The following is a 26,873-nucleotide window of genomic DNA, read 5'->3' as shown; positions in this document are numbered from 1 at the left end:
TGTAGATGTTCCAAAGGTGTGTGTGTGTGTGTGTGTGTGTGTGAAAGCCAGGAGAGCTAAATATGTTTGTTAATTAAACTGAGACCGACAGTTATTTGCTTGACAATCACCGGCTGACGAAATTTCGTGACCGCCACAGCCCTATCTCCGACTCTGCTTCTGGCACACAAAATGTTTTAAATAGTTCCCCGCATCCAGTGCAAGCGCAAGGGATAGTTAATTGTACTACCGAACTACTTTTTTCAATGTGTAAATCATGCTTGAGTCATCTGGGACCCACAAGCTAATTCCAAGCGACTACTAGGGGGGCACTTGAAAATTCGCAACGTCATTCCAAAAAGTGATAAAATTCAACATCTTCTCACAGACTTCCGCTGCCTTTCAGAGACATGGCTCCATCTGCTGCTTTGATTGTGCCTGGCTACAATGTTATCATGAGAGACAGGATTGAAGGAAAAGGAGGGGGTGATTTATATTAAAGAACATATCCGATGTAAACAAATTGATAACGTGATAATGAACTATGTATGGGCCTAAACGTTACACTGTCTCCCCAAATGTCTTCTACCCTTATTGGAATGTACACACCACCTTCCACCAAAAGTGTTTTTTTTTTAATCCGTTTAATAACATACTTAGGGAATGTGATTTTGGGAAAGAGGTATCTTAATGTGAGATTTTAACATTCATTATGAAGACAAGTCTTTGTAGGAAATCCCTCAAACGGATCACTAATACCTTTGAACTCACACAGCTAGTTAAAGGGCCAACCAGGGTGACTAAAACACATCTGGTGTTCAGTAATAAACCAGAAAGAGTGACTAAATCATTCAATATGGTAACTGGGCTGTCTGATCATAATCTGACACTCATAGCCAGAAAGCTTTCTAAGTACAGGTTTAACCTCTCTACTGTTAGAAAGCTTGATCAGCTCAGAATACCTAAGAGTGAATTAAATCATTTTGAAAACATAATTAAGGGAATTAACTGGAATGATCTCTTGTCCTATACAAATTATGTGGAAGCTGATAGTCAGGCTTGTCTATCCACAATCCAAACTACAATAAATGGCTTCCTAAAGAAAATCTAATCCAAACCTGGCCAAAAGTTCACTTTTCCTTGGTTAAATGGAGAAATCTGGAAACTGATGAAAGAAAGAGATCATGCTCTAAAAACAGCCCTAAAGTCCAAATTATAGGGAAATTATAAATTGATCTGGGAGAATCTAAAGTTAACAGGGAAAGACCATAGTAACACTGCAAAAAGACTAGAAATCGATGTGAATGACAGGATGCAGTCGAACTGGCAACAGCCTTCAATTCCTACTTTGTTGACTGTCAAGGTACTGACACAAAGCCCCTCCACTGGTTTCTTGGGCTCAGCGCCAGTGAATGATTCTCAACCTGTCTTCATCATAAGGGAGGTTTCTGAGTCAGAGGTGAACAAGGTGATTAGCTCACTAAAGGGGTGGTGGGGGGGGGGTTCCAAGGGTCTGGAAGTCGGCCATAATAACATCCATCTTTAAATCAGGTGACCCTGCTGACATGAGTAACTACAGGCCCATTAGTGTACTACCTCGAAGGTTGCTGAAAAGTGTAGCAGAGCAACTGATTGCCCACCTCAAAAACAGTCCCTTCACATTACCCTGCATGCAGTTTGGCTTCTGAGCAAAACACTCCACAGAAACGGCCAACTGCTTTATTCTGGAAAATGTGAAGTCCAAGATGGGCAAAGGGGGCGTTGTTGGGGCTGTGTTTCTAGACCTAAGGAAAGCTTTTGATGCTGTTAACCATGAGGTTCTTGCAATGGACATTTTAATGTTTGTGCTTTTCTTATAACTAATTTCTGTCTTCTATTCATGTGCTGTTCTAATAACCAATTTCTGTGTTCATGCAAGTGGCTGACTGTACAAATCCTCATTATCAGTAGCTGCAATTTGGCAGTACGCCCAGAACCTTGTTTTGAGAATGAATGAAAGATATCTCAGTTTCAAGGACTCAGTTTAGAGAAAGAAGCCTTGTGAGGTGTTGGTCTGTCACATGTTATGAACCAGTATTGGTCGGTCACATGAATGAAACAAAACAGTAATGATTCATTAATTATGCTAAATCATGCAAATATAACTTGTCTGTGTATAGTCGTATATAAGACAACTTCTGGGTCTGCCCAGGTGGAGCTCCTGATTGACATGTGTAATATGGTGCATTGAGTTGGTTGGAACCTCTCCAGCACACTGACAATAAACAATTATTCATTTAAGATTGACTTTGAGTATCCCTGTGTATGAATTTCTACGATGTTCTCATCACAAAACTGTCCAAGTTCAACATTTCCCCCGATGCCCTGAGATGGATGAAATCATACCTTGAAAGCAGAACCCAGTGTGTCAGAGTGAGCAATGAGCTGTCGCCCACCCTCAGCTATGATGTGGGCGTGCCCCATGGGTCAATACTGGGGCCCCTCCTGTTCAGCCTGTACATTGAATGGTCTGCCTTCTGTCTGTACTGGGTCTGAAGTTCAAATGTATGCAGATGATACAGTGATATATGTGCATGCAAACAACAAGCTGCACAATAACTCACCACTGTAATAGTCCATCTTACAAAGTGTCTCAGTGACTCATGTTTGCATCTCAATGGGAAAAAAACAGTCTGCATTTTCTTCACAAAGAGGGAAACTGATGCTTCTGAGCCAGATGTCTATGTATCAGGGGAGAAGCTCCAGGTGATATACGATTTTAAGTACTATACCTTGGCCTAATACTCTCTTAAAAAGTATGTGAAAAAGGGTAACTCAAATAACGAAATTCAACCAAATCTAATTTCCAATTCATATGAAATTGTTTGACTACAGAGGTAGCAAAACTATACTTCAATGCTATGATACTCCCCCACTTAACATACTGCTTGACTAGTTGGGCCCAAGCTTGTTGTACAACATTAAAACCCATTCAGTCTGTATACAAACAGGCTCTCAAAGTGCTTGATAGAAAGCCCAATAGCCATCATCACTGTTACGTCCTCAGAAAGCATGCACAAAATCTTGTGCAATATTCAAGATCCTAAATGGTCTGGCTTCCCCTCCACTTAGTACTTTAGTCAAACAGAAAACCCAAACCCATGGCAGCAGATCCACAAGGTCTGCCATGAGAGGTAACTGTATAGTTCCCTTACAGAAAAGCACCTTTAGTCAATCTGCTTTCTTTGTGAGAGCTTCCCATGTCTGGAACACACTGCCATTAGACACATGCAACTGCACCACCTATCGAACCTTCACAAAAAAAAACCCAGAAAGACATGGATAAAGGTCAATCAGTCTTGTGAACATAATGCCTAGCTGTGTATTGCCGCTTTCCATGTTATCTGTAGCTTGTGAGGTGTGGAACCACTTTGCTGCTTTTATGTATTTAGTTTTGTTGCATTTTGTGCCATTTCTCTGACTGTGCTACGTGTTGCTTGTCCTATGTTGCTCTGCATGTGCTCACTGCTCATTGTTTGCCTGTATTGTAATTGTTTTCAATAACCTGCCCAGGGACTGCGGTTGAAAATTAGCCGGCTGGCTAAAATCGTCACTTTTCCTTAAATGTTGATTAAAGTGCACTGTGCATGTAAATAAAACTCAAACTCAAACTCAGGATGTTTGATGCAGTATTTGTCAATGAAAAAAACCATTTGCATGAAAATGAGTCTCTCATTGAAAGACAACAAAGACTTTATGGAAGAATCCCTACTGTTGACCAATCACCGACGAAGGGGCGTAGACTTCGGCTCCGAACGTCGCCTTGCCTCTAGAAAAATGCAGTGTGCCCGAACAGCCAAAAACAAACAAAAAAAAACGTCTTCATAATATACGCACAAACTCTTCCGGTTGGGAAGCATGCGAACACCTTTATCCTCTTCTGACAGAGCTGTGACTCAGAAATGTCTACCTAATCTGTCATCACTAAAGTGTCCAGCAGCTCCATTTTTATTACCTTTATTTAACTAGGCAAGTCAGTTAAAAACAAATTCTTATTTACAATGACGGCCTACACCGGCCAAACCCAGACAACGCTGGGCTAATTGTGCACCGCCCTATGGGACTCCCAATCACAGCCGGTTGTGAAACAGCCTGGATTTGAACCAGTGTGTCTGTAGTGACGCCTCAAGCACTGAGATGCAGTGCCTTAGACTGAACCACTCGGGTGCCCAAGGAACGCTTCAGAGACTGTCTCAGAGTACCCTTCCCCAACAGTATGTTTTACAGAAAATTACAGAATTTGACTTCTCATGTCCTTATTTCTTACCATCCATAAAAGCACATAAAACAATCTAGCTGGAGGAGGCCAGGGTAATGAGGGGAAAGAAATTAGTTTATAGTTCAACAAACACAGATCAAATCTACTTGAAACAGACAGTTAGCCCTTGGAGTGTGGTTGACACTCAATCATGCCCTTATTTACATAAATGCACCACCTTGGAGTGTCTTTCTAATGATGAAAGGCAATAAGCTTAACTATTCTGCATATGAAAAACAGTGAATGTATTTTCCGCTTCAGAATGGATTATTTAACAATCTAAAGCTATCCAAGAAAACAGAATAATTTCTTTACATTTATATAAGCTTTCTTTCTATTAAATGCGGTTTTGTACAGCCTAAGGGATTTCTGCTAATGATTTCCTCTTAGCACGGTAATTACCCTCGACCTGTAATTGACTCTGACAATAATAAGGCCCTTACTTACAAGCTCTGCTTACAGTCCACTAAGATGCAAAATGTGGCTGTCTGTGTATATCTCTCTGATATGCCTGTTTTTTTCTCAACTTTCCCCTCAATTTAAAAACGTTCTCCCTCTCCTTCACCCTGTTAGGCTAGTACATATACTGAAATAGATAATACATTATTTTATTCATATAGGCCTAGATATACAGTATATGGCATTGTCGTTGGTACCCCTTGGGCACGTGGATTTCTACTACCCATCTGGGACCAGAGATGTCCCGCTAAACATAAAACTGTTCAAAAGGCATCAATTTTGGTCTCAAACGATCAATAATCCAAATGGCCAAGAAATGTAATTTGACCAACGCAGCATAGGCTACACATGGTCCCAGATTTGAACATGATTAAATAAAGAAATCAAAGAAAATATTTGATCTGCTCGGGGTAAAACATACATCATAGCAAAAAGTATCAGATATTGAGCTCATACCAAAATGTTCCACGCGTAATTCGCCAGACGAACTCTCCGTTCATTACAAATCCTTGGAAGATAAACCCGATTCGAAGAATGAGAAGTGGTGCGGGCTATTTACATAGAAGGACAACAAGAAGCTTGAGGGGTCTGTCGATGGCTCCGTAGTTTATCCAGGCAGAAAGTAAAAACAGATGGGGCGGGAGCTACGCGCACTGAGTCCCAACTCCCAAGTAAACTCAGTCAGAGCCTGTCTTCACACTACCACCCGCTCTGTCCAATTTGCATATCAATAGATCTTGTGACAGCCTCTGTTAATGAGGTAAAATGAAGGAGCGCTGATACAATCCCACTATTTGGGAAGAGAAGCAGTCCATCGGTTCTGCACCCTGCGTCACCCTATGGGGCAGCAACCCTGTCACTGGCCTGTCACTTTATTTCCTACTAGAAAGTGAAAGGCAATTCCGGTTCTTTCTGTGCTATCCTCAACAGGCTACTCATGTCATGCTATGAAATGCATCTTACTGAGTAGACTAGTTTATCATTAACCAGCAATGACTCCCAAAAAATTGGATATTCAGCAATCAACTTGGCAAATCATACTTTACAAGCAACTAAATTAGGTGAGTGGGGCATGCAAGATTATCCAAATCTGGATCATGTTTACTTTGTCTTTGAACTACACTGTTGAAATTAAGTGAGTTCTAACACTAAAACTAGTGGCAACTGAGCTGCCACCACCTTAAATGAGACAACCTTAACTTTGCTGGAGTATTGAAACACATGTTGTGAGACAGATGGGAGGTGTACTGAAACATTCATTCTGAGGTGTTCTGAAACATCATATTCACATGGTGTGTTGTAATGCCAAATAATGAAGAATTGTGCAACACCTTGACAGAGATGGGTAGCACGAACACGGAAAAGGTTGAAAATACTTATGGTGTTTCGAGTCCTGCCTAGAGCAGAATTAACTCCCTTCTGGAGTTTCCAAAATCTGTAAATGGGAGTCCCCTTTCTTATTGCATATTAATTATATTGGTAACCCTTTATTTTAAGGGTCCATAATAAACCATTTAAGGCCATTAAATTGTGTTTTCATCATTTAGTAATCATTACTCCCACGTTAATAAACCTGAAGACTGGTTGAGCACACTAAGGCAGTGTTTTGACAAGCGAAAGACCTGGGTTCACATCCACCTTCTCACAAATACATTTACATTTTAGTCATTTAGCAGACGCTCTTATCCAGAGCGACTTACAGTAGTGAGTGCATACATTCCATACATTTTTTTCTCCGTACTGGTCCCCCGTGGGAAACGAACCCACAACCCTGGCGTTGCAAACACCATGCTATACCAACTGAGCCACACAGGACCTGTGCAATACCAGTGATGAAGGCCCACTTTACACATGTTCAGAAAGTATTCACACCCCTTGACTTTGTCCATTTTATAGAACATTTTGTTCTATTACAGCCTGAATTTAAAATGTATTATATTGAGATTTTGTGTCACTTACATACACACAAAAGCGCATAATGTCAAGGTGGATTTTTTTGTTGTTGAAATGTCTTGAGCCAATTACTGGAACTTGATCAACTGAGAAACAGCTTCTGTGAGAGTGTGGCAATCACAAGTTCAACTCTTTTGAGAGGTGGGTATCTTGCTCTCTCCTCACATTCCAGAAGAAAAGGTATGAAATAAAATAAAAGTTTGGGTGTCCTACCCTTAGTGAAGGGATAGTTTCATACACAGAAACCACATGGAGAGTGGCAGCCTGTCCCCATGACGGTAGCTGCTTAAGGTCTAGCCTCCGTCATATCCTTTCACCTAGACGATGTGAGCCAAGCTCGGGAGGTTATTCAAGTGCGTGAGCGTACACAGATATCTCTGCCTGTGGTAGAGCGAGCCCTTTGTGATTCCTGCTCTACGCCCTGGAGATGTGGAGATGGTTGTAACCTGACCTACCAGCAGCTCTCATCCATGGGAGCCGTGAGAGATTCTTGTGTTGGGTTGACCTGTAGCTGAGGCTAACGGTAGCACAGCGGCTTTGTTTGACCACATTAGGCAGGGTTATAGCTTAGGTGTGAGAAACATATTTTGTCTGTCCGCCTGAGCCGCCTTGGCTTTGACCTTATTTTATTGTTATTTTTATATATATATATATATATATATACTTAAGAAGCATGAGCACCCTAACAGGTACAAATAGAGTCGTACAGTGAAGTACTTTTCTATTATATTATTTCATCACCCAGGTAACAGACATTGAGTGTACAAAACATTAGGAACACCTTCCTAATATTGAGTTGCACCCCCTTTGCCCTCAAAACTGCCTCAATTTGCTGGGGCATGGACTCCACAAGGTGTCGAAAGCCTTCCACAGGGATGCTGGCCCATGTTGATTCCAATGCTTCCAACAGTTGTGTGGGGTGGCAGCGTAGCCTAGTGGTTAGAGTGTTGGACTAGTAACTGAAAGGTTGCAAGTTGAAATCCCCAAGGTACAAATCTGTTGTTCTGCCCCTGAACAACCGCTGTTCATAGGCTGTCATTGAAAATAAGAATTTGTTCTTAACTGACTTGCCTAGTTAAATGAAAGTTGGCTGGGTGGTAGACCATTCTTGATACACACAGGGAACTGTTGAATATGAAAAACCTAGCAGCATTGCAGTTCTTGATGCAATGCTGCTGGCACCTACTACAATACCCCATTCAAAGGCACTTTTGTCTTGAATATTCACCCTCTGAATAGCACACAAACATTATCCATGTCTCAATTGTCTCAAGGCTTAAAAATCCTTCTTTAACCTGTCTCCTCCCCTTCATCTACACTGATTGAAGTGGATTTAACAAGTGACATCAATAAGGGATCATAGCTTTCACCTGGATTCACCTGGTCAGTCTATGTCATGGAAAAAGTAGATGTTCCTAATGTTTTGTACACTCAGTGTAAGTCATTGCATTGTAACCTGCTGTACTTTGAGGGTAGAATTGCCATAGGTTATCGGTCTGTCTGATTTGTGCACGTTAATACTTTTAATACTGAGCCTTATTGTATGATATACCATGTGGCAATAGCATTTATGTTTTGAAAGCGTTCAATACCCCTCGAGTTAGCAGTGTTTGTAATATGATGCAGGCCATTAAGACAAACATACGTCACTTAACAATACTCAGGGACCTAAGGCAACAGCGGCCATTTCAAAGCAACAAGCAAGGTAGAACATTTTCAGATGAACCTCCAAACTTGTAAAGAGTAGGCCTGATATCTGTTTAGAAGTAGGTAACTAATGGGATGTATTCATCAAAAATCAAAACTTAGTTTGTTCAATAAAGTTCCCAAATAATTGAAATGTAACTTATTATCTGTAAGAAGTAGCAACAGTATCTTCAAAACAAATAAATCTATATGTGGTAATAAAACGATACTGAAAACACCTCAAAGATACTGCAAGCCTCCTGCTTTTACTCAGGTTAATCCCACATAAGAAGGTCCCATAAATCTGACAGTCATATCTCTGTCAGATTCATAGAACCCGAGGGCAGGCAACTGTTATTGGAAGGCTTACTTTCAATAACAGCATTCCCATAGTTCCCCACAGTCATCTCCTTATTTCAGTGCTCAAATTGCACCACATAATTGACAACACAAGCATAATAGTGAGTGAATGACTGAGCTGCCACATAAAAAATACTACAGTTTACTATAGAATACTATAGTACTTACTATAGAATTATGTAGTAAACTGTAATATACTGTAGAATACTATACTACACACTGTAGTATACTTCGATGAGGTGTAGTACTTACTATAGAATTTGGTAGTATACTGTAGAATATTATAGTAAATACTACAGATCGCAAAAACACTACAGTAAATACTACAGTAATGTCCGCAAAAACATTAGTCTGCAAAAACATTACAGTAAATACTACAGTAATTTACACAAAAATACTACAGTCTGCAAAAACACTACAGTAATTACTATAGTATATACTACAGTATTTCATTTGCATACACCCTGCCCATTCCCATCATCCTTACAGAATAAAAATGCAGTCAGAGGTCAGTATAACTGCAGTACACTGTAATACAACTGTAGTTAGAGTGCAATATAACTGCAGGATGATACAAATAACACTTTTTTACTGCAGTAATTTTGCCGTGTAACTGCAGTTGCAGTGCAGTATAACTGCAAAACACCACAGTCAACTGCAGTTACTGCAGTTTCAAAACAGGTTATGGAAAATTTGCTCTTTGAGTAGGCCTATTTTTTTGGTTCAGTAGGTTTCCTCAAGGAGAAAACCCCCACTTCTATGTCAAAGATAATAAAACAAAAACACTACAGTAAATACTACATTATAAACTAGGTGGCTCGAGCGCTGAATGCTGATTTGGTATATCACGAGTATAACGAAACATTTTTTCTAAACTAATTACATTGGTAACCAGTTTATAATAGCAATAAGGTACCTCAGGGGTTTGAGGTATATGGCTACAAGAATTACCATAGTATATACTACAGTAGTTTTTTACCACAGTATTTACACTATTGTAAACTGTAAATACTACAGTATAATAGTCATGTCCGCAACACTAAAATAAATACCACAGATTTCACTGCAGTGTTTATTCTGCAAAAACACTACAATGCCCTTACGAAAAAAGGTTGCAGTCAGAGTGCAGTATAGCTGCAGTACACTGTTGCTGATTGGCTGAAATCCGTGGTATATGAGACAGTATACCACGGGTATGACAAAACATGTATTTTTACTGTTCTAATTATATTTGCAACCAGCATTAAGGTACCTCGGGGGTTTGAGATATATGGCCAATATACCACAGCTAAGGGCTGTATCCAGGCGCTCCGTGTTGCGTAGTGCATAAGAACAGCCCTTAGACTTGGTATATTGGCCATATACCACACCCCCTTGGGCCTTATTTTATTAATGCGATATAACTGCAGTATGCTGCAAATACCGCGTCCAAATGAACAGTCTTTTGCAGTAACTGCACTTTCCTGCAGTTTCAAAACTGCATAATTTTTTTGTAATGGTGTAAAGTCTGCAAAAACACTACAGTGAAAAACGATAGTATTTAACCATAGCATACTATCGTTTTTTTCATGTGGGCTAGCATGAACTGCATGGCAATCTTTTAAAACATTGTAACAACAATTTTCACGAATACTGTTATGTATTTCGAATTCTTACATTGTTTACTTTGTACTGGCTAAGCAACAAGTAAAGAAATGTACTGTAAACACAAAAAACATTCACATGAGCATATGACGCACTTAGCTACTGGTTTTACTGGATGTGACGTCCCCTCAACAATAAGGTGGATGAACACTTGCTACTCATGGTTATTCAAAACTTTTTAGAGAAGAAAAACGTACCTTGCCGACATAATTGATGTGAAATTATTTCGGGTGTGTGCATCTGACAGACAACGCAGCCTAGCAAACCTATTGACAAGGAATTATTAGAGAAAGTTCAGCTCAACATTATTTAATGTAGTGCAGATATATCACCGTTCTCAAGCTCCATCTGGTGGTGACTGGGGTGAGTCTCCTTAAAACTGTGGGCAAGTACACTATATGCGTTTTTATTCTTTCTTGTGGTAACAGGATTTTAGGAGAGCAGTAAAGTAAAGTCTAGGTGATGCCAATTAGTCTGATGCCAAAGGAGCTTCCTCTGCTTGTGTCCTTTCCTTCATCTGGCAGATAGCCTAGTGGTTAGAGCGTTGGGCCAGTATCCCGAGAAGTTGCTGACAAGGTACAAATCTGTCATTCTGCCCCTGAACACTGTTCCCGTTAGGCCGTCATTTTAAATAAGAATTAGTTCTTAACTGACTTGCCTAGTTAAATAAAAAAATCTGCACCTGTGTGGAAGAACCTGGAAGCACACCTGTTCAGGTGAAAAGTGAAGCTGCAAACGTTGAAGACTGAGGATTTCCTAAAATGAATTCTGTACATTGGAATATCCTGCGCTGCCTGTGTTCTAGGACTGACGGGTGTCTGATGTTAGGTGACATAGTTCTGCTTTAAAAATGTATATTGACATTTCATACAGAATGCCTATAACGTTTGAGAATGCCCCAGTCGTCTCACTCTTGGACACTCACAGCAATTTGGAGTGTCCAAACACTGACTTTGCAGAGTGCATATAGTTTTATAGGTTTCCCTTTAAGACTAGATCTAGGGCAACACTATTCATACATTGACCAGCAAGTGTCAGCAGAATACAAAGAAACAGCATGGCAGCAAGGTATACTGAACAAAAATGTTCAGTATACCAGCACAGAAAAAAAAAAAATATATATATGTATGAAATTGTATGAAATGTATGCATTCACTACTGTAAGTCGCTCTGGATAAGAGCGTCTGCTAAATGACTAAAATGTAAAAAAAAAAAAAAAAAAAAGTAAAATATAAACGCAACATGCAACAATTTCTCTATATTTTACTGAGTTACAGTTCATATAAGGAAACCAGTTAATTTAAATAAATTCATTAGGCCCTAATCTATGGATTTCACATGACTGGGAATACAGATATGCATTTGTTGGTCACAGATACCATTAAAAAAAAGGTAGTGTCGTGGATCAGAAAGCCAGTCAGTATCTGGTGTGACCACCATTTGCATCATGCAGCGCGACACATCGCCTTCGCATAGAGTTTATCAGGCTGTTGATTCTGGCCTGTGGAATGTTGTCCCACTCTTCTTCAATGGCTGTGCAAAGTTGCTGGATATTTGCGGGAACTGGAACATGCTGTCGTACACATCAATCCAGAGCATCCCAAACATGCTCAATGGGTGACATGTCTGGTGAGTATGCAGGCTATGGAAGAACTGGGATATTTCAGCTTCCAGGAATTGTGTACAGATCCTTGCGATATGGGGCCGTGCATTATCAAGCTGAAACATGAGGGGATGGCAGCGGATGATAGCACGACAATGGGCCTCAGGATCTCGTCACGGTATCTCTGTGCATTCAAATTGCATTGAAAAAATGCAATTGTGTTGTCCGTATCTTATGCCTGCCCATACCATAACCCCACCACCATGGGGCACTGTGTTCACAATGTTGACATCAGCGAAGCGCTCACCCACACAACGCCATACACGTGGTCTGCGGTTGTGAGGCCGGTTGGACGTACTGCCGAATTCTCTAAAATGACGTTGGAGGCGGCTTATGATAGAGAAATGAACATTCCATTCTCTGGCAACAGCTCTGGTGGACATTCCTGCACTCAGCATGCCAATTGTACGCTCCCTCAAAACTTGAGACATCTGTGGCATTGTATTGTATGACAAAACTGCACATTTTAGAGCGGCCTTTTGTTGTCTCCAGCACAAGCTGCACCTGTATAATGATCATGCTATTTAATCAGCTTCTTGATATGCCACACCAGTCAGATGGATAGAATATCTTGTCAAAGGAGAAATGCTCACTAACAGGGATATAAACAAATTTGTGCATAAAATGTGAGAGAAATAAGCTTTTTGTGCATATGGAACATTTCTGGGATCTTTTATTTCAGCTCATGAAACATGGGACCAACACTTTACATGTTGCATTTATATTTTTGTTCAATGTATTATTTATATATTTAACCTTCATCTGACCAGGAAGTCCCTTGTGATAAGAAATCTGCTCAATGAAGACTTGGCCCTGGCCAGGACAAGGGCAAACCAGCTCTTAGAGGAGAAAGGCTCTGTGCTGTGTTGACTCTGCTAAAGCATGACTTGGAGGGCCCAATGTACATCATAATGCCCTCTGTGCCCATACAGGACAAATAATATTGATCTGAAGGACAGAATGTATGGGAACACAAGCACTGAAGCAGAATAACAACACCTGCAGTGGGAATTCATATGGAAACACAAGTCAGTCAATTACCATCCCCTTTATAGTACTTTGCCAGTTGATCTGGAAAGATACCATTAGGAAAACACTGTGCCCATGGTGTTTGTTTGTGTTCTTGTCAAGAAAATGACCTTGACACATGTTAATATATATGTACATATTGTTTTTTAACAGCAGCGGTGTCCTTTGCAATAAAGTATGAAAGCTAAAGTAGTCTCTCAAAGTGTCTCTGGTTGAAGATTAATGCGAAAATTAAGACAAACCAAAATAGTGAGATCCAAACAATTGTAGATTCAGTATTTAGTGTATGATTGGCCATTTGATTCTGTACATATTCTGGTTCAAGATATTGAGGACATTAATCTATCATTAAAGTACAGACAGGCCTTACAACTAGGCATGGATAATGTTGTTTTTCTCGCCCATATTTTCTACCCCAGTTTCTCAGAGAAGCATCTGAGTTCTCTTCACTTTTTCTACAAGGGCTGCTCCAATAAAGCCATATGTTCCAGCCTTTTGATCAAATCCTCCACCTGAAAGAACACTGCCTGATCCTGCCCAGACAATTCCATATGGTATATTTACTTACAAGTAAATGAGATTTTTAAAACTTTTTTAAACCACACACCCATAAAAATGAGTGTGTGGAGGTGCTGACTAATGGCGAATAAACTATAAACTATCAATATAAAGAAAGTCGCACACTCAATGTATAAACTCCCAGCAATTGAATGGGTATTTACCAACGTTTCGGCATCACTTTGCCGAACTGTTAGTTTGTTTTGCCAATATCTCATTTGTTGTCAGGTTAAGGTTTCTTTTATTTTCAAATATCCGTTTTACAGTGATGCTGAAACATTGGTAAATACCCAATAAATTGCTGGGAGTTTATACATGGAGTGTGCGACTTTCTTTATTTTGATAGTTTATAGTTTATTCGCCGTTAGTCAGCACCTCCACCCAAACTAATTTTTCTGGGTGTGCGCCAGCTCATGCTTTTTAATCGAATACTCATACTAACCACACCAACCTTACTATATGTGACGTAAATTGAGTATGTAGTATGCTTATTGGTCATAGTATGTATATAGTTAGTGTTAAAAAAAAACAGATGTCATACTACATTCGCCAAAATACAAAGTCTACAAGCAGTGGACACTATTTCCGTGCTTTTAGGGCCCATAACGCAATTCTTCGTGGCTTCACAACATTTTCAGATTTGAAGAAAATGGTGGAAAATATGCACCCGAAATCCAACAAGAGCTGATACAAATTCATTGCTTTAACTAATTATGACAAATGTTAAGAAAATGTTTAGCAATGTAATAAAGTAATGACTTCTCAGATAAGTTACATTACAAGTTATGTTGGCTGACAATTTGATAGCTACGCTAGCCTTATGAACCGCATAGAATGTCATTACAGCAATTGCTTGTATGTACCAGTATGTTAGCAAGCTACCTAAAGATAGCTGACTACTAATACGTCGAACTTGCCAGTATATTAACTCTATGTTATCTAACTACCCAAAATGTATAGACTTGATTATTCATGTCATTCTTAGCTTAGCTACATGGTATAGTCATTGTGCGTTCTCAGTGGACATTGTTAATGAAGTCGTAAGATGTCTAGCTAGCTAGTAATTTGTTATGCTAACAAGCTAACAAGAAGTTGCATAGCAACAGCATCAACTTCCGGGTAGACAGGACGAAGCACTTGTACACTCTACTGAAAGGATACCGTTCTTTTACAGTATACAAAAATGAACTTATAGTGTATAGTATATACTCATTAAGTATGTTTGTATGGGTATTCAAACACAGCTAAACATTTTCAGCTACCCCTTTAAGGGACGGGACGTTACTGTGGTAACTTGGTCACTCCCTTGTCTGATGAAAAAAATATGACTGCAATGTCTTCCTAGCAGCAGGCAGTTGCAATAAACTCAAACTAAAATTGAAAACAATCTAGCGGGTGAACAAAACGATGTAACTGGCAAAGAAACACTAGAACAATGTCACACCTCAGTAGCCTTTCTTGTCAATTCGACCAACTTCTACATGTGGGTTTTTCATATTTTTTTTTACTGTTCCCAGATGCTCTGTGTGACCACCCGCCAACGTGGCTCGTAAAATAGACATTCTTATTTAGCCGCCAATGACAACATCTACCCACATTTGGAGGGTTGTGGGTATCAATATCCAACCCTGATTATGTGCTGTCTTGTATGATGATGTTATAAAATGGGAGTCAGTCATGGAATGGCCGGGCCACATTAGTAATGCACACATAGCTAGAAATTTCCTGCTGGGCACTCATTGATTTTGAGTGTGTGATATCAAAAAAATGACATCATGTATTTTTTGTGAATCATTTGAGGGGGATTTAATCAAATGAAGATTAAAAAACACTTATAATCCTGTGCACTCATTTTTCTCTTGATGCAAATTGGCAGGCTGATGTGGGGGACATCTGGCTGGCAGTCCAGAGACAGAGTCGACTGGAGGGCAAAGAGGTAGAAGGGAAGGGCCCTGGGGTACTGTAGAGATGACATTAACCACAGCTGCACAGCCCTCTCTTTAATCCTATTTCACCATGAAGCTATGAAGGGGCACTGCAATCCCATTAAAAGTGTTTCTGGATAAATAGCTAATATCCTGCTTTGGCTCAAATTATAGAATATGCTCTCAGTAAATTTTGAGTACAGTTTTGTTGAATACATTTTGAACATAATGATGAACAAATTGATGTATCAATTTCAATTCAAATGGCTTTATTGGCATGGGAAACATATGTTTACATTGCCAAAGCAAGTGAAATAGATAAACTAAAGTTAAATAAACAGTCAAAAATGAATAGTAAACATTACACTCATAGGAATAGAGTTATAACGATGTGCAAATAGTCAAAGTACAAAAGGGAAAATAAATAAACAAATATGGGTTGTATTTACAATGGTGTTTATTCATCAATGGTTGCTGTCACGCCTGCTCCCGCTCTCCCTCTCTGGCGCTCAAGGGCGCCAGGCTACCCTTCATTTTACGCACACCTGTCACCATCATTATGCTCAGCAGCAGTCATTGGACTCACCTGGACTCCTTCCCTTTGTTGATTGCCCCGTCTATAACTGTCTGCTCCCCCGTTTGATCCCTGTGTCTGCATTAATGTCGTAATGTGTTTATGTCCAGACGCTGTCCTGTTCCATGTCCATGCTAATTAAATGTTCACTCCATGTACTTGCTTCTCATCTCCAGCGTCGACCCTTACAGTTGCCCTATTCTTGTGGCAACAGGTCATAAATCTTGCTACTGTGATATTTCACCCAATAGATATGGGAGTTTATCAAAATTTGATTTGTTTTCGGTGTAATCTGTGGGAAATATGTATCTAATATGGTCATACATTTGGCAGGAGGTTAGGAAGTGCAGCTCAGTTTCCACCTCTCTATCTCTATCTCGCATGCACGCAAATATAAAAAATTGAACAAAAAATATAAATGCAAAGTGCTGGTCCAATGTTTCATGAGCTAAAATAAAAAATCCCAGAAATGTTTCATATTCACAAAAAGCTTATTCCTCTCAAAAGTTGTGCACAAATTTATTTACATCCCTGTTAGTGAGCATTGTATCCTTTGTCAAGATAACCATCCACCTGACAGCTGTGTCATATCAAGAAGTTGATTAAACAGCATGATCATTACACAGGTGCATCTTGTGCTGGGGACAATAAAAGACTACTCTAAAATGTGCCATTTTGTCAAGCAACACAATGCCACAGATGTCTCAAGTTTTGAAGGAGCGTGCAATTGGCATGCTGACTGCAGGAATGTCCCCCAGATCTGTTTCCAGAGAATTGAGGAGGTGCTGAAGATAATTGATGTCTGTAATGAAGCCCTTTTGTGGGGGAAAACTCATTCTGCTTGGCTGGGCCTGGGTCCCCAGTGAGTGGGCCTGGTCCCAAGTAGGTGGGCCTCTGCCCATCCATGGCTACGCCCCTGCCCAGTCATGTGAAATTCATAGATAAGGGCCTAATGAGTTTATTTGAATTGACTGATTTCCTTATATGTACTGTAACAGCAAAATATTAGAAATTATTGCATTTTGCGTTGATATTTTTGTTCAGTATATCATAATAGAGGGAAAGAAAGAAAGTGTGTTAATAAAGTTTTGTCGTTCAAATCCTTTACAGTTCGACTACTTCCTGTTTACGTTTTCATGTGACGTCACACGACTGACATTTTTCTCTGTTCGAACAGGTCGTTCACCAAATTCGTGGAACAACAAACTTGTGCCACGTCAGGACTTCCTTTCTAGCTAACTAACTCATATGACAGCTGTTTAGGGTAAACTGCATACGACTTTTGGCTCTCGGTGAGCTTTACCGAATACATTGCTCGCATGTTTTGGACGAATCAAAAGTCAGTATTGGCTAGTGTTAGCTGGATGTGCGTGTGTCAGCTGTCTCTCCTAAACAGACGCGAGCTACATTTTGAGTCCACTTGACTTGTTAAAATGGAGAACAAATATAACCTCAAGAGCCCAGGTAAGTTTGTAAATGACACAGACTGCAATATGTCGAACTCGCTAATGCTATTTAGCCTAGCCGAAAGGATTTGGCTTTATTCGCTTTCGGTTTCCCATCATGAAGAAGTGACTCCACCATCATACTGATAGTATCTAGCGTTAGCTAGCTTGTTTGACTGTATGGTTAGCTAACTATTTGCCCAATGATATTTGAATACAAATTACTATGCCATAATATTAAGAAATAATCAAGACGTTATGGCCTTTTACAGGCGTTCTGCCACTTAGTAGCTAACACGTAGCCTAACCTCAACTTCACGAAGTCATGATATACTTTTGTCTATTTTCGTGTTGCTGTTCATTTGATCAGACTTAGTGGAGTCTTTGAGCATAGATAAAAATCAAAAGTTGGTGTCTTAAGTGTTGTAACTTAGTTATTTGCATTCACTAACACCTTACCCAAAAAGACAGGAATCAGAGCAGTGGGCCCTGGTTATGATCACTCTAAAATAGTGAACCTATATCAGACACCTCTGGGGTTGACATTGTTACTCGGCCTCTGACTGGCTTGCCTGGTCCAAGGACACACACGTGTACACTGGTGGCAGGTGCAGAATTCTCTTAACGTGAACAGCTGAGTGGGTTGGGACATGTCACTTTCAACCACAGCAAATCAGTTACACTAAGCTCCATGTGTTCAGTCAGTTCTGTGGTTTCCTCACTAGCTCAAATTAGACATGGTTTCTAGATTTCATTTTCTGCCTTCTTAGGCCAGCCTTGGGCTGTGTCAAGAAATATGTACAGAAACCTTGTTTTTGCATAAAGCATTTCCTGGCCTGTAGTTCCTGTCCTCCATGCTAGATCAAGTATAGTGTGGAGGGTTGGGGATAGATTTAAAAATTCTCTGCTCAGAATATTGTAGATCAAAGTTGGTTTGTCCTTGCGCACCCGGTGTGGGCTGCATTTTTAAGGTCTTAAAGAAAGGGTTTACAAATACAGCTTGGGTTAGCTAGTGTTTGGATTTTGAGAGGGGGTCAAAATAAGGCTGAGGCTATAGTTGAGTCAGGGTGTTGAGAGAGGATCAAATAAAGATTTGTTTCCAGTTTTGAAAGGTGGTGAAGTCAAAATAAGGAAATGGCTACACCACTTTCTGGTAGTTGATGCATTTACAGTTTCCCATTTTTGTGTGGATAAGCAAATGGAGAACCTATGCTTAGAGTATCACTGTCCCCATTTTTCAATAGCCTATTGTTTTAAGGTGAGCGTGACATTGTCTCTGAGACATGTCCCAAAAGCTTGTAGAGCTGACTTCTGTTAAGAAACGGCATTAGAAACCCACAATGAGGGCCTCCCAGGTGGCGCAGTGGTCTAAGGCACTGCAGCGCAGTGCCAGGATTTAGAGACCTGGGCAATGATGGAATTGTCTGAGTTTACTACTGACCACTCCCCCTTCCTAACCTAGAGGAGGTCTATGTCCCAAATGGCACCCTATTCGCTACAGTGAGGGAAAAAAGTATTTGATCCCCTGCTGATTTTGTACATTTGCCCACTGACAAAGAAATGATCAGTCTATAATTTTAGTGGTAGGATTATTTGAACAGTGAGAGACAGAATAACAACAGAAAAATCCAGAAAAACGCATGTCAAAAATTGTATAAATTGATTTGCATATTAATGAGGGAAATAAGTATTTGACCCCCTCTCAATCAGAAAGATTTCTGGCTCCCAGGTGTCTTTTTATACAGGTAAGGAGCTGAGATTAGGAGCACACTCTTAAAGGGAGTGCTCCTAATCTCAGTTTGTTACCTGTATAAAATACACCTGTCCACAGAAGCAATCAATCAGATTCCAAACTCTCTACCATGGCCAAGACCAAAGAGCTCTCCAAGGATGTCAGGGACAAGATTGTAGACCTATACAAGACTGGAATGGGCTACAAGACCATCGCCAAGCAGCTTGGTGCGAAGGTGACAGCAGTTGGTGCGATTATTCGCAAATGGAAGGGGCTCCATGCAAGATCCTGGGGCTCCATGCAAGATCTCACATCATGGAGTTACAATGATCATGAGAACAGTGAGGAATCAGTACAGAACTACACGGGAGGATCTTGTCAATGATCTCAAGGCAGCTGGGACCATAGTCATCAAGAAAATAACTGGTAACACACTACGCCGTGAAGGACTGAAATCCTGCAGCGCCCGCAAGGTCCCCCTGCTCAAGAAAGCACATATACATGCCCATCTGAAGTTTGCCAATGAACATCTGAATGATTCAGGGGACAATTGGTGAAAGTGTTGTGGTCAGATGAGACCAAAATGGAGCTCTTTGGCATCAACTCAACTCGCTGTGTTTGGAGGAGGAGGAATGCTGCCTATGACCCCAAGAACACCATCCCCACCGTCAAACATGGAGGTGGAAACATTATGCTTTGGGGGTGTTTTTCTGCTAAGGGGACAGGACAACTTCACCGCATCAAAGGGACGATGGGCGGGGCCATGTACCGTCAAATCTTGGGTGAGAACCTCCTTCCCTCAGCCAGGGCTTTGAAAATTGGTTGTGGATGGGTATTCCAGCATGACAGTGACCCAAAACACACGGCCAAGGCAACAAAGGAGTGGCTCAAGAGAAGCACATTAAGGTCCTGGAGTGGCCTAGCCAGTCTCCAGACCTTAATCCCATAGAAAATCTGTGGAGGGAGCTGAAGGTTCGAGTTGCCAAACGTCAGCCTCGAAACCTTAATGACTTGGAGAAGATCTGCAAAGAGGAGTGGGACAAAATCCCTCCTGAGATGTGTGCAAACCTGGTGGCCAACTACAAGAAACGTCTGACCTCTGATTGTCAACAAGGGTTTTGCCACCAAGTACTAAGTCATGTTTTGCAGAGGGGTCAAATACTTATTTCCCTCATTAAAATGCAAATCAATTTATAACATTTTTGACATGTGTTTTTCTGGATTTTTCTGTTATTCTGTCTCTCACTGTTCAAATAAACCTACCATTAAAATTATAGACTGATCATTCCTTTGTCAGTGGGCAAACATACAAAATCAGCAGGGGATCAAATACTTTTTCCCTCACTGTATATAGTGCACTACTTTTGATCAGAGCACTATGGGCCCTGCTCAAAAGTAGTGCACTAAATAGGGATAGGGTGCCATTTGGGACAAAATCAGCAGGGGATCAAATACTTTTCCCCTCACTGTATATAGTGCACTACTTTTGATCAGAGCACTATGGGCCCTGCTCAAAAGTAGTGCACTAAATAGGGATAGGGTGCCATTTGGGACAGGCTAAGGTTTTCATTGTGGGTTTATTTTTTTAAATGTTTACCCCTTTTTCATGGTATCCAATTGGTAGTTACAGTCTTGTCCCATCGCTGCAACTCCCGTACGGACTCGGGAGAGTCGATAGCTGTGCGTCCTCCAAAACACAACCCAACCAAGCCACACTGCTTCTTGACACAATGCCCGCTTAACCTGAAGCAAGTCGCATCAATGTGTCGGAGGAAACACCGTACACCTGGCGACCGTGTCAGAGTGCATGTGCTCGGCCCGCCACAGGAGTCGCAAGGGTGCAATGGGACAAGGACATCCCTGCCGGCCAAACCCTCCCCTACCCAGGACGACGCTGGGGCAATTGTGCGCCGCCCCGTGGGTCTCCCAGTCGCGGCCGGCTGCGACAGAGCCTGGACTTGAACCTAGTGTCAAGTAGCAGTGTGGCTTGGTTAGGTTGTGTTTTGGAGGACGCACAGCTCTCGACTCTCCCGAGTCCGTACGGGAGTTGCAGCGATGGGACAAGACTGTAACTACCAATTGGATACCATGAAAAAGGGGTAAACATAAAAAAATAAACCCACAATGAAAACCTTAGCCTGTCCCAAATGGCACCCAATCCCTATTTAGTGCACTACTTTTGAGCAGGGCCCATAGTGCTCTGATCAAAAGTAGTGCACTATATAGGGAATAGGGTGCCATTTGGGACATAGACCTCCTCTAGGTTAGGAAGGGGGAGTGGTCAGTAGTAAACTCAGACAATTCCATCATTGCCCAGGTCTCTAAATCCTATTGTATTATTATGAGTTTGGTTAAAAGTCATTATGTAACGGTGTCTCCCTGCTCACAGGACCCAACCTGTCTGAATCGTCCCCAGTTGCCTGCAAACACTAAAATGCGTTACGTAAGATTTTGTGTACAGGATTATAATCCTATCCCCCAGGTCCACTAACTGAAACCCTCCTCACCTCAGGAGTCAGGAGGCCCATGTGGCAGCAGAGGCTTTTCTTCTGTCACACCCACTCATTGTTATTATGAGACGCAGCTAAAGAAGGGCTCCACATAGGATGCATCCCAAATGGCACCCTATTCCCTATATAGTGCACTACTTTTGACTAGCGCTGGGAATTGCCAGGGATTGCCAGATATTATCACGATATATAGGTGCCGATATGATATGTGTTGCGATTCTTTGTGTTACGATTTTATTGCAATGTTAAGTGTGTGTGTGTTGGGGTTTGTGTGCACAGTCAGTGCAAGAGAGTTAGTTAAAAAAAAGGGTCAATGCAGGTAGTCCGGGTATCCATTTGATTAGCTGTTTAGCAGTCTTGTTTAGCAGTCTTATGGCTTGGGGGTAGAAGCTGTTTAGGGTCTTGTTGGTACCAGACTTGGGGCACTGGTACCACTTGCCGCACGGTAGCAGAGTGAACAATCTATGGCTTGGGTGGCTGGAGTCTTTTTTTGAAGGAACGTTGGGCCTTTATCTGACACCGCCTGGTATAGAGGTCCTGGATGGCAGGGAGCTCGGCACCAGTGATATACTGTGCCGTACTCACCAATTGAAACGTATTTTATTGTACTGATCAATAACATTTGCATAGAAGTAGCAATCTCTTATTTTAAGACTAAGTAATGATGTCATTCATTAATTTGATTTGCCCACCCAGTCAGTTGAGCTCAGTTAGGGGAGACATGACAGATAAAAGGGGAAAGTATCTTTGGATGTGAGGGAGAGGCGATTAAGTGAATTAATAATGTTTTTGTGGACAATCAGCTTTGAAATCAGAATATCTTTGCTTTATGGTTTCACAAACAAAGTACTAGGGCAGTGAATCCTGACTGAGGACAGAGATCCCGAATGAGTTTCTCCTCGTCTTTCAGGTTGTCTACACTTGACACTTACATGCGACTTCTGCTGTCAGAATATGAAGATTGCATTGAAAAGACTGGTCTGATTGTGTTCAGATCTGGTTGACCACTTCAGGAGGTGGTCAGGGATGCATTGTGTGCTTATTTCTCTTCAGTCTCCTCAGACAACTTGTGTTCTGGGACCGAGAGGCATCTTTTCATTATAACATTAGAGGAAATATGTTCCTAGTATGTGAGGACCGTGTTTGCTGGCCTCATAAATGCTAGTCGGCTAGCTAATATTTAGAAAAACTCTCGCCAAACAAAAGTTATGTTAAACCCTTGGCAATCCCTTTAGCGTTGCTTGCTGGCTAGCTACAGAGGTTAGCTGGCTAGTTAGCTACAGTAGTTAGCTACTGCCATCAGTTGTTGTGTTATAATATTTTGCCTATTCCACCGTTTGTAGAATGCATACTGCCATTTTAATATCACGGAGGAAAAGAGAATCCGGGCACACTGTGGACATGGTAGACACATTTTAAATGTAGGTGTAGATGCATGACGCGTTCAGAATTCCATGATCGGAACTCTATGATCAGAATACTGAAGCTGCATGAACGGTCAAGTCTAGAGACGGTCTCTGTCGCAACTTGCCACCGTTTCTGTTCCTCTTTATGGACAGTCACAGCACAACTTCAAATCGAATGTTATTTGTCACATGCGTCGAATACAACAGGTGTAGACCTTACAGTGAAATGCTTACTTACAAGCCCCTAACCAACAATGCAGTTTTAAGAAAAATAAGAGTTCAAAAACAAATTTTACTAATCTAAAAAAAATAGAAGCGCAACAATCAAATAACAAGGCTATATACAGGGGGTACCGGGTCAATGTGCGGGGGTACAGGTTAGTCGAGGTAATTGAGGTAGGATGTAGATGGGGGTAAAGTGACTATGCATAGATAATAAACAGCGAGTAGCAGCAGTGTAAAAAAAAAAAAGGGGGGGGGGGGCGTCAATGCAAATAGTGCGGGTAGGAATTTGATTAGCTGTTCAGCAGTCTTATGGCTTGTGGGTAGAAGCTGTTCAGAAGCCTTTTGGACCTAGACTTGGCGCTCCGGTACCACTTGCCGTGCCGTAGCAGAGAGAACTGTCTATGACTAGGGTGGCTGAAGTCTTTGGCAATTTTTAGGGCCTTCCTCTGATACAGCCTGGTATAGAGGTCCTGAATGACAGGAAGCTTGGCCCCAATTATGTACTGGACAGTACGCGCTACCCTCTGTAGAGCCTTGCGGTCGGAGGCCGAGCAGTTGCCATACCAGGCGGTGATGCAACCGGTCAGGATGCTCTCGATGGTGCAACTAGTACTTTTTGAGGACCCGTGCCAAATCTTTTCAGTCTCCTGAGGAGGAATGGGCATTGTCATGCCCTCTTCACGACTGTCTTGGTGTGTTTGGACCATGATAGTTTGTTGGTGATGTGGACACCAAGGAACTTGAAGCTCTCAACCTGCTCCACTACAGCCCCGTTGATGAGAATGGGGGCGTGCTCGGCCCTTTCCTGTAGTCCACTATCATCTCCTTTGTCTTGATCACGTTGAGGGAGAGGTTGTTGTCCTGGTATCACACTTCCAGATCTCTGACCTCCTCCCTATAGGCTGTCTCATCGTTGTTGGTGATCAAGCTTACCACCGTTGTGTCACCTGCAAACTTAATGATGGTGTCATGCTTGGCCACACGGTCATGGATGAACAGAAAGTACAGGTGGGGACTAAGCACGAACCCCTGAGGGGCCCCTGTGTTGAGGATCAGCGTGGCAGATGTGTTGTTGCCTACCCTCACCACCTGGGGGCAGCCCGTCATGAAGTCCAGGATCCAGTTGCAGAGGGAGGTGTTTAATCCCAGGGTCCTTAGCTTCCACAGGGAGACAAATGCTACACACCTGTAGACAGAGTTCCACTTATCCAGCAGAGCAAGCAACTGATCCAGTTAAGAAAGAAACCTCACTGTCTGTCTGCAACACATCTGGTTTATGTGTATCAGCAGTAGTGTTGCATTGTATACCAACATATTGTCGTGTCTTTGGGGCACCATTAAACTGAAGACATGTTTATCAATTAACTCCCTGTAATTATTATCACGCGATTAAACTGATTAATCGTTTAATTGTAATTAACTAGGAGATCGGGGCACCAAGGAAAATATTCAGATTACAAAGTTATAATTTTCCTAATATAACTTTCCTATATTATAACATTATATATTATATTATAGTATAGGCCGATTTATCTTCTGGTTTAAATGGTGTATTTTACCTCGCGTCCAGTCTCATTCCAAACATCGTAAATTGTTGTATCTGCACGAATCCAGCCTTTACTAAAGTCATCCATACATCAATTGTCTTAAAATCATTTATTTACTAAACTAAGTAATTCACAGAAAGCATACAAACAGTAATTATCGTCACAAAGAATTGGTAGAGTAATGTGCCCTAGTGGGCTAAACAGGCATGGCTGGTGTCTTGTTAAACAAAGGGTCATAAAGGGCAGCAGAGGAGGCACATAGAGTTCATTAATGTTAACAATTGATATGCTAATCCTTTGCACATGAACGCTCACTCAATATATATTTACGTTCAGTGTGTCGTCGGGATCCTTGTTGGAGAGTCGTTCTGTTCTCTCTCTCTCTCTCTCGGTTAGAATGGTTCTTTCAAGGCGACATTCATTAATGTCGTTATAGAATGGATGTTTCGTTGGTCTTTGCGTTCAATGATATAATTTACTTAGCTGCAGACTAATAATTAATATCAAAGACTTGTTCTTATTCTGTCGGTCTCGATAGTCTAAAAGTTTAACCACGTGGAATAGGTAACTTTCAGTAGAGGAATTGGGTGGTCAAACCTTGGCTCTCTCTTCTGAGGTAAGCTGGTCTCAATAAATAACTTCTAGGTGGGGGTTTTATACGTGAACATAGAACAGGCTTGTCACATGACGCCTTGTCCTGTCCATGTCCCTGGGGGGGCGTGCCGATGACTGAGTTAAGCTTGGTACAGAAATACAATTCTATCACATTAACATCAGTACATAGCATCTCAACGTATTCCAAATAGCTTTATCCTTATTAATACATTTTATACAATCATTTGGATGCAGGTCCCATAGCTGAGGCTATTATATAAACAGTTTTATGGTAATATGGCTATATTGTCTCTTCTGAGTATCACAAAATTGTACCAGGCGGACCAGTTTGTAGCTGGATTCTTCACCAATCTTTTATACCTTCTCCAGAACATAAATGTCGTTTGGTTCCCCAATTCTGTGAGTTGGAAGAATTTCCTGTGTCTCTCTATGAAACCCCTCTGTGTCTCAACTGGGCCATGTGGTAGGAGATTCTCCTCTAGAATTTTACAACCCCTTCACACAGGGCCTGGGTGGGGGAAGGTAGGTTGGGAGATGATGCAAGGGGGATGGGGTCAACTGTCCTCCCTGTACTCAAAGAGGGCAACGTCATGACAATATACTAGAACATGAAAAATGGTTCGGTACTAGAATTTGTTACTTTCGGTACTTCTGTCAAATGTGTCTCACGTCGTCTACTGATTGGGACGATCAAGTCTGTCGCAAGCGCACCGTGCATGCCTCTCGCCTACTCCACTTACTCATACATTGCTAGAGCACTGGGAGACTGGGCTGCAACATGTTAGCTCCCCACTCATGCTGCACAGAAATTAACACACTTGAATATTGCGACATGGCATGTTGAAATGTTGAAACTGTTAATTACTGTTTGCAAAACAATGCCCATACAGGCTTGAACACTTAACAATGCAATAAGATACTCCTAGCTTCCAGCTCTGTAGGCTGACATTCCTTGCTAGCCTACAGCTGAAGGAAGCTAACATCAATTCACTACCGAAATACTTTGTGAAGATATGCTGATTTCAAAGCTGTTTGTCCCCAAAAACTTTATTGATTCACTTAATCGTCTCTCCCTCACATCCAAAGATACTTTTGTCTGTGTCAACTGACTGTGTGGGCATGTATCCATGACATCATTATTGGGTCTTAATAACCTCTTACATCTAGATGTTCCGCTAGCGGAACACCTGCTCCAATATCCAATGATGGGCGTGGCGCGAAATACAAATTCCTCTAAAATCGGAAAACTTCCATTTTTCAAACATA

At 41.3% G+C, this 26,873-nt stretch overlaps 2 protein-coding genes across 5 annotated transcripts in view; one reads left to right on the top strand and one right to left on the bottom strand.

The window, feature by feature from the left end:
* Nucleotides 1-10,701, bottom strand: part of LOC106607715 (ankyrin repeat domain-containing protein 6) — a 61,470-nt gene extending 50,769 nt beyond the window's left edge. Inside the window, exon 1 of one of the 3 annotated variants that reach the window (XM_014204967.3) lies at nucleotides 10,576-10,701. The gene's annotated coding sequence lies outside the window, so the exon portion shown is untranslated. Of the gene's footprint in view, nucleotides 1-5,191; nucleotides 5,593-10,575 lie in introns of those variants that run through there. The other 2 variants (XM_014204970.3, XM_014204966.3) reach the window with 2 other exon arrangements.
* The window catches only part of ube2j1 (ubiquitin-conjugating enzyme E2, J1), a 50,082-nt gene continuing 28,877 nt past the window's right edge, over nucleotides 5,669-26,873 (top strand). The window contains exon 1 of one of the 2 annotated variants that reach the window (XM_014204702.3): nucleotides 5,669-5,796. Coding sequence is in view for 1 of the 2 variants with exons in the window: in NM_001139996.1 (NP_001133468.1) it covers nucleotides 17,561-17,591 (31 nt within the window). In the remaining variant the exon portion in view is untranslated. 2 annotated transcript variants of the gene reach the window in all.

The sequence above is a fragment of the Salmo salar genome, chromosome 06, assembly GCF_965601325.2.
Source record: "Salmo salar chromosome 06, fSalSal1, whole genome shotgun sequence".
Classification (NCBI taxonomy): Eukaryota; Metazoa; Chordata; class Actinopteri; order Salmoniformes; family Salmonidae; genus Salmo; species Salmo salar.
This window is presented reverse-complemented; position numbering and strand designations above follow the sequence as displayed.